Here is an 11,796-nt window from a genome sequence, read left to right as displayed (position 1 = left end):
TATCCTCTTTGCACTTTTAAATAGTCCGTAAGTCGCTGGCGGGCAGCAGAAGTCAGAGGTTATGCCAACTAATTAAGTCGACAAGTGATGGCAACAAATTTAATTGAAACGAATCTGCCGCTTAACAAGTAACACACACAATGGGTGGAGAACACGTAGAGTCCTGGTCCTCCAACTGACCAGCAAGTTTTCATTCCATTGGCCATATTGAAGTCCGACCCTCGAAAGTCGTTTAAACGACACGCCAATTGTTGCCATGTTTGCCATTGTTATTGCCACCGTAGTCGAAACAATTATTTCATATTAAAATGGTCGGAATACGAGGGCAAAGTGAGAGTGAAAACAAATGGGCGAATAATTAAAAGTAAATTGAAATTGAAGTGCGTCGAACAGAGCTCAAAATGTCTGCTGGCCAAAAGACCTAATTAAAAAAATATAAAACCAGACAGCAGAGCTACGGGAATCCAGTCTGATTCTAATTGATCCTGGCGGGCAGTCTGCCAGTTTGCGGGGCATGTCCTGTTCAATGAACTCACCGGAATGCTGCACCTGCAGTTTTCACTAATTTGTTTATTTTAAAAGTGAAACGGAAAGCTCGAATGGACATCTAGACTTGAATACACAGAAAGAAAGTTCAAGCAACTGAAATGTCGGAAAGCATAACAAATATAATTTTATATAATATATACAATTCTTAAACCTTTTTTAATTGTCCTGCTTTTAAAAATATTTAACAATATGTTTAATTAAGCTTCTATTATTTTTATCTAATTATAAAACCTTATATTTTATTTGAAATTCAATTTCAGTCGGGAATTTTCAATGGCACCTACACGAGGATCATCATTTAATAGGAATTATATATCCGAACTCCCATCGCATTGACCATACTTTTTAAGGAGGTTTGAGATAATTTTGCAGATAGCATGTTTTTAGATGTTTATATCAAATGTTTGATCAATACCTTTAAATTCCAGATCTGACTCCACTTTTTCTAACAGAAAATCAAATAAAATTTTTAAAATTTAAATGAAAGTTGACAGAAACCTCTTATGTTTGATTTTTAAATTAAAGAAAAATCATTTATCAATTTTTTTTGTATCACTTGTTGTTTTATTTTTCAAACTTTTTAAACATAACTTCAGGTGTAAAATACGTGTCAGGCCGACAGACCTCCTGTGCTCCCCTTAAATTTCGCAAACAAACAGATTGACAAACAAACAAACCTGCGGAGGGCAAGGCAAACAAAATCAAATTGTTGCTGTTTGTTGACCTATGTATGTCCCCCGCCCCCTTATACCGATTCCATTTTGAAGGAGTCCCCATCCCCACTGGACTGGATGCTTATTTGTTTTCATTTTCATTTCTTTGGAAGGACTGCAGGAGGGAAAACGCTTTTCGGTTGCAAGGTGTCTGGGGAAATTAACAAAGCCGCAGGTGCACTGCCCTCCGAACAGGAGTTTTCAGGACCTGTCCTTGGCGGATTTTTAATGAAATATGAACTGGGGGAACAGCAGCCGTCAAGTTCAACGTCAGATTCTCTGGCTGAACATTATGCATACGCCACGTTGAGCAGCGAAACAATAAACTCTGGTTCTTAACCCTTTTTCCAAAGTTCTCGCAGTTAATTATCACGAGCTGGTGCACAGCTAATTGGAGTTTAACCTTTGGGCCGCTACTTTTGGCCTTTAACATATATAACGTATTTACTTAAATAAACCCCCAGGGGATTGGTTAGCTATAAATATCTGCAGAAAAGAGACCACTTAGCCGCTTTTATCTAATTGCCAAAGCTTCGATTTTCATTTTGTCAACTTTTTGCTTTCGCTCTCGTCGATTGCCAAACATTTTTCCTAGCACGCAATTCCTGGCTACATAAATTTAAATTGAATTTTAAAAATTCACAAGCCAAAGAACACCTCCGAAAATGTGCGCGGGTGTGCCTAATAAAATCGTTTGCTTTGCCATCGATTTTTGACTCGTTGGCATCACATTCCCGTCTCGAGTTTATAAATATTTATGGGCAGCATTTTTCGGGGTTTGCCTGGGACCCTGCTTGGAGGCGATGACTAGATGGATGGGTTGGGAAAACTATAAGTTAATGCGAACGGAAAAGTTGTGGAAATACGGGTTGAATGATTGATTGGGTCCTGCGGTCAACACATCATGGGTTTTGAGCCTCAATGGGACAGCAATAAAAACATATATTTGGTACTAGATTTATGAACTCAGTTGATGAAGTGTGGTAGTTCTTTCGACTTACTAAGGACTTTGATTAAGTACCTCATTATAGAATGGTAAATTATTTAAACTTAAATTTAAACTTGAAAGCTTATAAAAATTTTATAAAAATTAATTTAATAACTGTTAAGGTCTTAAAGAGGTGTTTAAAAGTATGCTAAGCATTTTTTGTTTATTTCTTAAGCATAGACAAATTTTTAAAAATTTTAAAACACAACTTAAAGAACAAATATCAAGTATTAATTTGCTGTCTGATTTATGATTAGCTCAGCTTTTAAAGTTCAACAGATACCCCCGCCCTCGAATCCTAGTAACCAGAAATGACAACTCATCAATTTTTCAGCTACTCTGACTTTGGGGCACATCATACATCCCACCGACAATTACTAGAATATAACTAGCACACATGTAACATGCGGAACCGTGGCCTAATTACCCGCCGCAAGCAGTTGCCATTAACAACACATTTTTGGCCAGGACCACGGGATTACGGAACTAACCCAATTGATGAGCAGGGCCAGAAGACCTGGGGGTTCGGGACCCAATTCAATTAAATTGTCACAACCCACAGAATGACTGACTTGGATTTATAGTCCAATTAATTGAGGCAACGTCAACGCAAATGCAAAATTAAATGATTGCGAATACTTGTCGTAAACGAGAAAGACGGATGCTGGTTGGTTGGTTGGTTGGCTGGCAGCATGCAGGCAAATTTGTTAACAAAAAAGGATTTCCATGTCGAGATTTGCCAGCAACCACGCTCCACGAAAAAAGAGCACGTAAAATGCCGAAGAAAGGAAAGTAATTTAAATTTGTAAATCGATAGGCTTGTCGGTGCCCAAACCTTTTTTTTTTTGGTTTGCTGCTCGCCTTTTTACGTGCTGCTGTACCCAGTTAAATTTTATAAATATTTTAACTTAATAAATGCTAGGCGAACGGTTGCCCACGGCGCCTAGAAGTCCCAGAATTTTCATAAACTAAAGAGGAGCTCGACTTCCACTCCTTTCGGCTGCCACTCAAGTGAGCTCCATTTTCGACTGGGGCTGTCCTTTTCGGGGACCTCGACAAACATTTTCGAGTTGGCTGCCGAGGGAGCCAAGGGTGGCTTTTCCAACCCCTTTTCCCAGCTCCTTGGATTACGGAAAGAATTTTCTTTCAGGTGCAGCTTCTTACAGCAGCTTTCATGGCTAATGGTGCTCTGTAATCGGTACTGAGCCAAGGATAAGGATTAGGAAAGAATAGTAAGTATTGGAAATTGGTGAAATACTGTGAAATCAAAAAAACCATTTTCATGAAGAAGATTATTATATAATATAATATCTAATTTCTAAATATTTTACTTTTTTAGTAAGGGAATGTACTATTTTTTGATCAAATAATATTTATAATGGACATCCTCTTAAATCGGTAGTAAAAATTTATTCATAATATAAATCGTTAAGAGTTTTTTGAAGTAAAATATCAATGTGTAGTGTGAAACATATTTCTACTATAAGAACATATAGTTCTTAATACTATGAGCTCATAAATAAATAATCATAATACATACTAAATACAAATTACACCCACTTCTCAGGATCGCTATTTCTATTTTACACCTTTTTCCAGACGTAAGTGATTTCCATAAGTAGATGCTCTAGCCATCCGTAATTTAAAGCCCTTGATGGTTCGTTTCATTGACCCAACATGCAAATTGACTGCGAAACAAACGGGCAAGAAAGCAGCCCGATGGCAAATAGACATAGCAAAAGTTTTACATTCGTATAAAAACGAAATCAGGAGTCAAAGACCCGCACACACACACTGGAATCAATGAGGCCCGGACAATTTATGGCTCAACATATCCTATATGCCATCTGCATGTTCTTTTTGCTGGTTTGCGCTATAAATTATTCCCCTCACAGGGCGAGAAAAAAGGCGGCAGATACCTACCTAGACCTTCTGCCATCTTGCGAACATAAAATATTACACATGAGTGGCTTTTATGCAAAGAAGCTGGGCCAAGAAGACGCCTCCCCCGACACTTTAAACTTGGCTAAGCAACAAGTTGGCCCCCTTTTTGTAGAGCGGAATGAGAAGAATTATTGCCTTGTGGCGGGAAACTTAAAGAGCCAGCGGAAATTGTTGCCGCCTTTTAGGCCGACAACCAGGGGATGAGAAGGAGGTGTTCGGGCTTATCCCCCCAACAGGGAATACAAATCCCTTACCACCCTCTTTATATGGTGGGTTTCGGGGGGTACACCCGCTCATTAACAATTCATTAAATGCCACCGGAAAAATTAAACGAAAAGCTAAACAGGGCCAATTTATTCTAAGCAGACAGGTTCCCGAAATTCGTTTACACATGTGGTGGGTGAACAAAAAGAAACCCATGGGAACGTACTTTAAACAGAAGGGCTTCGAAAAATCGGGTTTACATTTGGTTGGAAAAAATAATGGTGTTTTAATAAAATTTTAATTAGGCTTATAAAGATACAAAATATCCTGGTAATGTAATAAGTAAATTTTTAAGAAAATATTAAGTAAGTAATTATATTAAAAATTCAAGCAAGAATATAGTAGGAAAGTATTTATATAACTTGGCTTTTATTCAATCAATGAAACACACACATGTTATCCAAAAACCGAGGGGTTCGAAGAACAATCAAACTTTTTCCACCCAAAGGACCGCAATTGAATTTATAAAATGTGATACGTGCAATTATGCTTATGACTGTTTAATGACCCTCAGTGTTTGGTTAACAAAAGGCAAACACATGGTGGAAAATGAAATCAATAAATAATTTCCGCAACAAGTTCTGATGACAATTTCATTGGCTGTGACAGTAACGGCTGGGGTTTTATATATTGCCCATGTAATACGCATTTAAATTATGTTAATTATTCATTGGCACGCAATTAGCTATGGGAAAAAGCTGCCAAAACTCAAAAGCAAAGCAGAATAGAACCCTAACTGAGTGAATTTGAAGAGCCCTCGAAGAGTACTTCCGTACATTTCGATAGGCAGGCAAATTAACACCTCAAAAAGATATATTTTTAGCTAGACAAAAAACGTTATAAAAGTAAGTGAAATAAAAAAGGTAAAAGAGTGCTGAAAGGTCAAGCCGCCGAGCGAGGGCCAAAAGCTGGGCCACTTGACATTGCCCAAAGCGAAACTGAAGCAAAATTGAAGCAAACTGAAGCAAGGCGAAGCCCCAAGAAGAGTACTTCACTTCTGAAGTGCCTCCATTTGTTTCTGCCTTTTTCTCGTTTTGTTTCTCTAATTATGGCCGTGCTCGCTTTTTGGCTATAAATTGAGCAGCTGGCCGTTGGCAAATCATCAATCAGCCCAGGCAACTTTCAATTGCAAGACGCAAATCGTGAACCCAAAAAAAAAGCAAACTTGAAAAATGGTAAGTCCTCTAGGATTGGGACTTTTGCAAAGGATTAATTGAAAGCAGAAAATAAATAAAAAAATGAACTTGGATATTTGGAACTTGAAGAAAATAGAGTATCTTTAATAAAGAAAATAACAAAAACAAGTAGATAACAAAAACAAAACCATAGATTTTTGTTAAAAATCCTATGATTTTAAAATTACTCATTTGGACATGGATATTTGGAATTTAAAACAGAGTTTTTGAATAAAAAAGTTCCTAAAAATAAACAACAGAACAAATCCATAAAAAATTCTATGACTTTAATACCTATCCCTATTTATTTTTCAGAAAATCTTCTCGCTTGGTGGTGTCCTTACCCTCTCCGCTGTGGCCAGTGTGGCTCTGGGTGCTCCTCAGCTGGAGTCCCGCCTGCGCCGCGATGTCTCCGAACTGGTGGAACCCTCTGCCGCGGAATACCTTCCTCCCGCGATCACCGAGGCTGCCCTCCTGAATGCCGATCCGTCGGAGGCTGAGCTGCAGGCCGAACCGGCTGCTCTGGAGGCCGATCCCGAGGGCACCGTCCTGGGGGATGAGGGCTACGAGTATCGCACGGTGCGTCGCCTGAAGCTGCGCCATCGCAACCGCCGGGATGTCTCCCACTTGCAGCCAGCCAGGCAGTATCTGCCGCCCAGCAAGTCCTACTTGCCGCCAGCCCAGGAGGTTCCTGCTGCTCCCGCTGCTCCTGCAGCAGCTCCTCCCGCCGATGACACCGAGGAGGTGGTGTCCGCCGCCGAGCCCAAGGTCAATCGGGAGTACCTCCCGCCCACCGAAGCGGCTCCAGCGGCCGAGGAAACCACCGAGGCTGCTGCTCCCGAGGAGCCAGCCGATGTCCGTGTGGTGGATGTGCCCACTGTCTCCGGACAACTGCTGCAGGATGGCTACCACTACCAACAGCCGGCCCAGGTGCCCGCCGAGCTGAGGGAGGCAGCTGCCGAGTATCTGCCGCCACTCGGCGGCGAGGAGGTCATCGTGGAGGGTCCTGCCGGGGGCGAGAGTGCCGTCCTGACCAGCGATGGCTACCAGTACCGCGCCATCAGGCGCTACAGATTTTAAATTTCTCAGTTTGGCAGCGATTTGCTCACCTTTCTTTTGCACCTCTTAATTGTTGTTTATGTTTTTTAATTGGTCTAAATAAAATTGAATTTTTGAACAGTACACTGAAATGATTTTGAAGTAAGGAAGGGGACCATCTTTCAATATTTATATATGTAATATGAAAGTGTTTAGAGTTTTTTACGTTTTTTGTTCAAGGAAAAATGTTTCTTTATTTACAGATTTTAAATTTCTCAGTTTGCCAGCAATTTAGACACGTTTCTATTCCACCTTTTAATTGTATATATATATATATATATATATTGTATATATTAAATATATATATAAATATATATATACTAAATACTGCTTAGAGTTTTTTACCGGCTTTTGTGCAAAGTTGAAAGAATATTAGTTAAAACCCGTTTGTTTTTTGGTATTTTAAAAAAAAAGTTTTTTTTAATGCACTGAGCTTGCAAATATCTGTAAACTGTTTCAGTTTTTAACCTGACTTTTAACCGCAGTAAAAAGTTGTAAATTCCTTGCAAATTGTTTACGCCTAATTAATTTGTTATGTATGCAAATTAAGTACGCAATGATGCTGAAAAATAATGCGGATTAAAGGAAGCAAAAAACGTAGAGAATGGTGAGTAAGATTTATATGTATTTCACAGCAAAATACTTTCTCTCTTCCATTAAAGTTACTTTTCTGGAACATAATTAAATATGCACATTTGTATTTATTATAAAAGTAAATAAACTCTTATTTTTAGTTTAGTTTTGTTGCCCCGCCAATGAGCCATTAAATCCCTGGCAAAGCCTTATTAAGGAATTCCCAGAATAGTTGCAAGGCCTTATGTGTTTATATAATTAAAGTCAATAAGGTAGTCAATCTACCTGTCGCAAAGCAACCATAACATTACGTATACGCCCCGAGTGGCTTTCAGCTCCGCAGTCAGAGTTGGCTTACGTTGTACATTTGAGCCTTGTTTAGTGTCAATAAAAGCGCTTTCATATGCGAGTAACCAATTAGCTGAATTTATGCCCAATGCCTGCTGGCATCTGCTCCTTTTCCTCCCCTTTGAAGCCCTTCGATATGAAAATCATTTCAGGATTTTATATTCACATTCAGCCCTCAGCCCGCATCCTGCCACGCCCACTTCCCACAATCCACTGGGTCGCCATGGACGCCTTTGGATCTTAATTAATGCACTTGCGCGTTAACTCAACTCAATGGAAATGGTAAAAGGAATGGGTTCCGGAAAATCTTCCGCAAGAGGAGCAGCATTAAGTGCTCACTCAAGTTAAATTACTTTGACTGACGAGGAAAGCAGCAAGGGGAAAGCGCAGATAATGACCAGCTCGTCATTTTTACACACTCACTCTTCGCTGACCAATTTCCCGATTCCCCCCCATCACGTCCACCATTCTTCTTCAATCTTCTCTGTTAAATTATGAAATCAATTGTGCAAAATTCAATTAAAATCTCTGCACTTTTCGCTGCGCAATTGGTTCGAAGGAATCTCAATTACACTCCCAACATCTGTCCAAATATGATAAGCCCGAAAAGCGTAATAACATTTTCCGCATGTTTATTTTAGGTACGAAAGGCCCCCTGGGGGAATCGAAAACGAGAACGAACGGCTTGGACCGAACTGCCTATGACAGCCCGCTTATTGCATATTAAATTGGGGGGACAGCGGCCCAGAATCAGGAATCAGGAGTCAGGAATCTGCCAGCAGGAGCAACAAGCGGCTACAATCGTTTTGAGTGCCCGCCCGGAAGGACATTTGTGTGTTTGTCAGAAGGAATAACAAAACCATCAAGTAGGGACACGCAGGACAAGTTGTGTGGGCACTCCTGTATGTTTGGGCTAAAGTGACGCCAGTGATGGGCGATGCTGCTTAACGAAAAGGCAAACATATTTGTGAAAACGATTTGTCACATATTCCGGAAGCATGACGGCTTTTTTATACCCATCGTTTAGGTCAACAGCACCGTCTACCATGATATTCATGTCTACGAAATATCCACATGTAAATAATACTGACTTACTAGAAGCTTCTGCTTAGCTGCTGTTATGAGAATCGCATAGAAAGGTGCTAAATTTGGTAAGCGTTAATGAAAAGATATTATAATGATAAAAGTGTAGTTTATAAAGATGACTTCCAAATTAAAAGTGTTCTTAGTAAATATGAAATTAATTGTATTTTAGAGGGTAACAAGTTGATCAAAAAAACACTTAATAGTTCCTTGGCTGTTATGTAAGAGAAAATAGATTGCCAAAATATATTCCGATGATTAATTTTAGAATGTTATCTATATGACAACCAATTTCAACCAATTTTCATTTGATATATATTTTAAGCTGAGACAAGCTCCGAACAACCTTTAACATTACCTTACATTCGGTATTCCACACCTGAACCTGGGATAAATCAAATTGCCCCGGGTAGTCAATTTCGTTGGCAAAAAGCCGGCGCTGCAAGTGACAGTCTCGCCCTGTGAAATGTTATTAAAAATTATTATGCATATTTATAAATTTAATTTGTGCATTACAGCGCTTTCTGACAGATAACACGGAGTATGTGCGGCAGGCAAGGACTGAAATCACTGCAGGCCATTCGAGTTGAGCTCGTAAATGGCAGGAAAAATTCATTTCACTGCGGACTGCGTATGCAGGATATTCCTTTTTTGATGTCCTTTCATACTCCTTCCCATTCCCTCCCTGCGGTGCACATTTCATACACGCTTTGTCTTTCGAGCGGAGAGTGTAAAAAACAAAGGATGCCGGGATACGAGATACTTTCACACAGACGGTCGGCTGTCAAGTGCCGCGTTTAACGGTCGTCGAGGTGGCATCCTTAACCGAAGGATGTGACGTTCCGCAGGAGGTTTTCAAGTGTTTCACAGCGGTGGGTTGTTCGGTTTCGGTGTACCACATTCGCCCTTAATCAATGTCTCCCGCTAATTAAGTGCTAAAAATAAAATTAAAATGAAATGTCTACATCTGTCAACTTTTTGTAGGCTCCCAAATTTATGAACCCAATTTGTTCACGTTTTAATATTAATCGTAGATAATTTAGGGCAGAACGTTACTGTCTTAATAAATGTAGCATGCAAATTAATTAAATGAGAAAATACATTTTTAATAAATTCATTAAGAAGGTATTTATTGGCAACAAATGAAGTAAGCTTAAGTAATATTTTTGAGAATCGCATAGAACGGCGCTGAATTTTCATATACCGAATTACCTACTTCTGTTTTAGTTTTGAGATGTCCCTGTACAATTATTTCTTTTAACGTAGATTGCTTAAAACATTTTAGACTCACTCAAGCGCAAACTCAGTGAAGCTTATCTCATTTGCTACTCTTTGAGCAACATTTGATCCGGGTTAATCCCTGCTGTCCACGACAGGGTCTCTACTCTTCCTAACCGGACCCAAACCCAAGTCCAAACATCCATCGAGAACTCGTTAATGGCCACTCATTTGTGTGTCAGTGAGCTATGAATAAGCAATTCTGAGTCTTGGTCCATCTGTCCGCAGCTGGAGATGAAAGTTTTGTGGCCTCTGGTCAGATTCCGACCAGCAGCAACAGGCAACTCGTCCCGTGTAAGCGTCGAGCCAAAGGGCCTAAAAGGGTTTCCAGTGTTCAGAGAGTGGGTGATGGAGTGTGTTACCCGATGAGCAGGATATCCAAGCCAGGAGCTTTGAAGTGCGGCAGGTAATTGGTTAATTATTAGGCCTTGTTTGCTATTCCTGCTCTAGCCCCAGGCCTCCTCCGGTGCTCCTCTGCTCAGCAGGGTAGCAAGAAGTGCCCGGATAAAATTTAATGGCTAACCATCGCCTCAAATTGCACAGTTGGTCAACTGGCAGCTATGAACACCACATTTGCAGAGCACTAATATGAGACTTTTCCACTGGTTTCACTACAAAAAGGACGTATTTCAAGTGCTTTGGAAGCCTTATGTAAGAGCATTCTTCGCATTTGTTTTGCCCTACAAGAAAGTATCTTTTTTTTGCAACTTCTGATTGATACTTTCTCTTATAAAAATGGTTGTTTTTATATTTAAATTATCTTATTTAAACGCTGATAAATACGTAGTAAGTCCAAGGATATCTTACATAATTTAAACATTTTCGACTATGATTTTTATTCACTCTTTTATTAATTTAAACAACATCTATAGTTTATTTAAGGATTTTATTTTTGCATCCTCAAATAAAGCAATAATTAAGTCAATTTAGATATTTCATATTTAATATTTTCTACCGTGACTAAAATATTTTCATATTAAGTCTTGCAATCTTTATAATGTTTTTCGTATTTATTACTTAGTTATTCCTAACTTTGCATGTTATATTATATTCCGAAATCAAATAAAACGGTAAGGATATTTAAACACTGACTTGATGCCTTGGGTAACTTGATTATTGCTACATATGCAGTTGAAGCTCATCTGTGGGGAAAATTTCATATGAAAACGATGTCAACACTGCTGGTAATCATTTTTCACTGCAACTTTTCATTTTCATTTTCCACACACGCACTGGAAATCCACACACCTGTGTGTATACATATGTACATATGTATGCCTTACTCTCGACTTTTGCGTTAGAAAATTAATAGCCTGACCACAAAAATTCTTGTAATTTTCGTTTGGATTTCGAGAGAGAGTTCATTTTGGGTCGTTATCAAAGCAATTTTCTTCTTTGTTTGCTCTACTTTTTTGTAGTTTTTGTTTGGCCTGGCCATTTTAATTAAGTCAAAGTGTTTGCTTTACACACAAAAAGTCTACAAAAAACGTACTGGTTAAAGGTATAAACATACCTGAGTAAATATTGTTGTTTGTGAAATATTTCTGGCTTATGCACTCATCTCGATGCAACCTGGATTTTTGCTGCCATTTAATATTCACCGCTCCATTGTCAGTCGGATTTAATATTATTTAATAATTATGTCGAACAAATGAATACTAAATGGATCGGAATGAGTGGAGCCCTGAATTTAAAAATATAATTTTCTTCCTCTCTATTATTTAAATTGACTTGGATCGGTAGAGAGTTTGTATATATTAAAGAATTTAAATTTTCCTTTAGT

At 39.0% G+C, this 11,796-nt stretch overlaps 1 protein-coding gene across 1 annotated transcript; it reads left to right on the top strand.

Moving 5' to 3' along the window:
* Positions 1-5,528: 5,528 nt before the first annotated feature.
* On the top strand, positions 5,529-6,815 carry LOC118877363 (fibrous sheath CABYR-binding protein). The gene is made up of 2 exons (XM_036815866.3): positions 5,529-5,633; positions 5,949-6,815. The coding sequence occupies exons 1-2, from the start codon at positions 5,631-5,633 to the stop codon at positions 6,711-6,713; spliced, it is 768 nt and encodes a 255-aa protein (XP_036671761.3). The 5' UTR covers positions 5,529-5,630; the 3' UTR covers positions 6,714-6,815.
* The last annotated feature ends 4,981 nt before the right edge of the window (positions 6,816-11,796 follow it).

Source organism: Drosophila suzukii, chromosome 3 (assembly GCF_043229965.1).
Source record: "Drosophila suzukii chromosome 3, CBGP_Dsuzu_IsoJpt1.0, whole genome shotgun sequence".
Lineage (NCBI taxonomy): Eukaryota > Metazoa > Arthropoda > Insecta > Diptera > Drosophilidae > Drosophila > Drosophila suzukii.
Note: the sequence above shows the minus strand (reverse complement) of the source record. Positions and strands in the feature narration are given on the sequence as shown.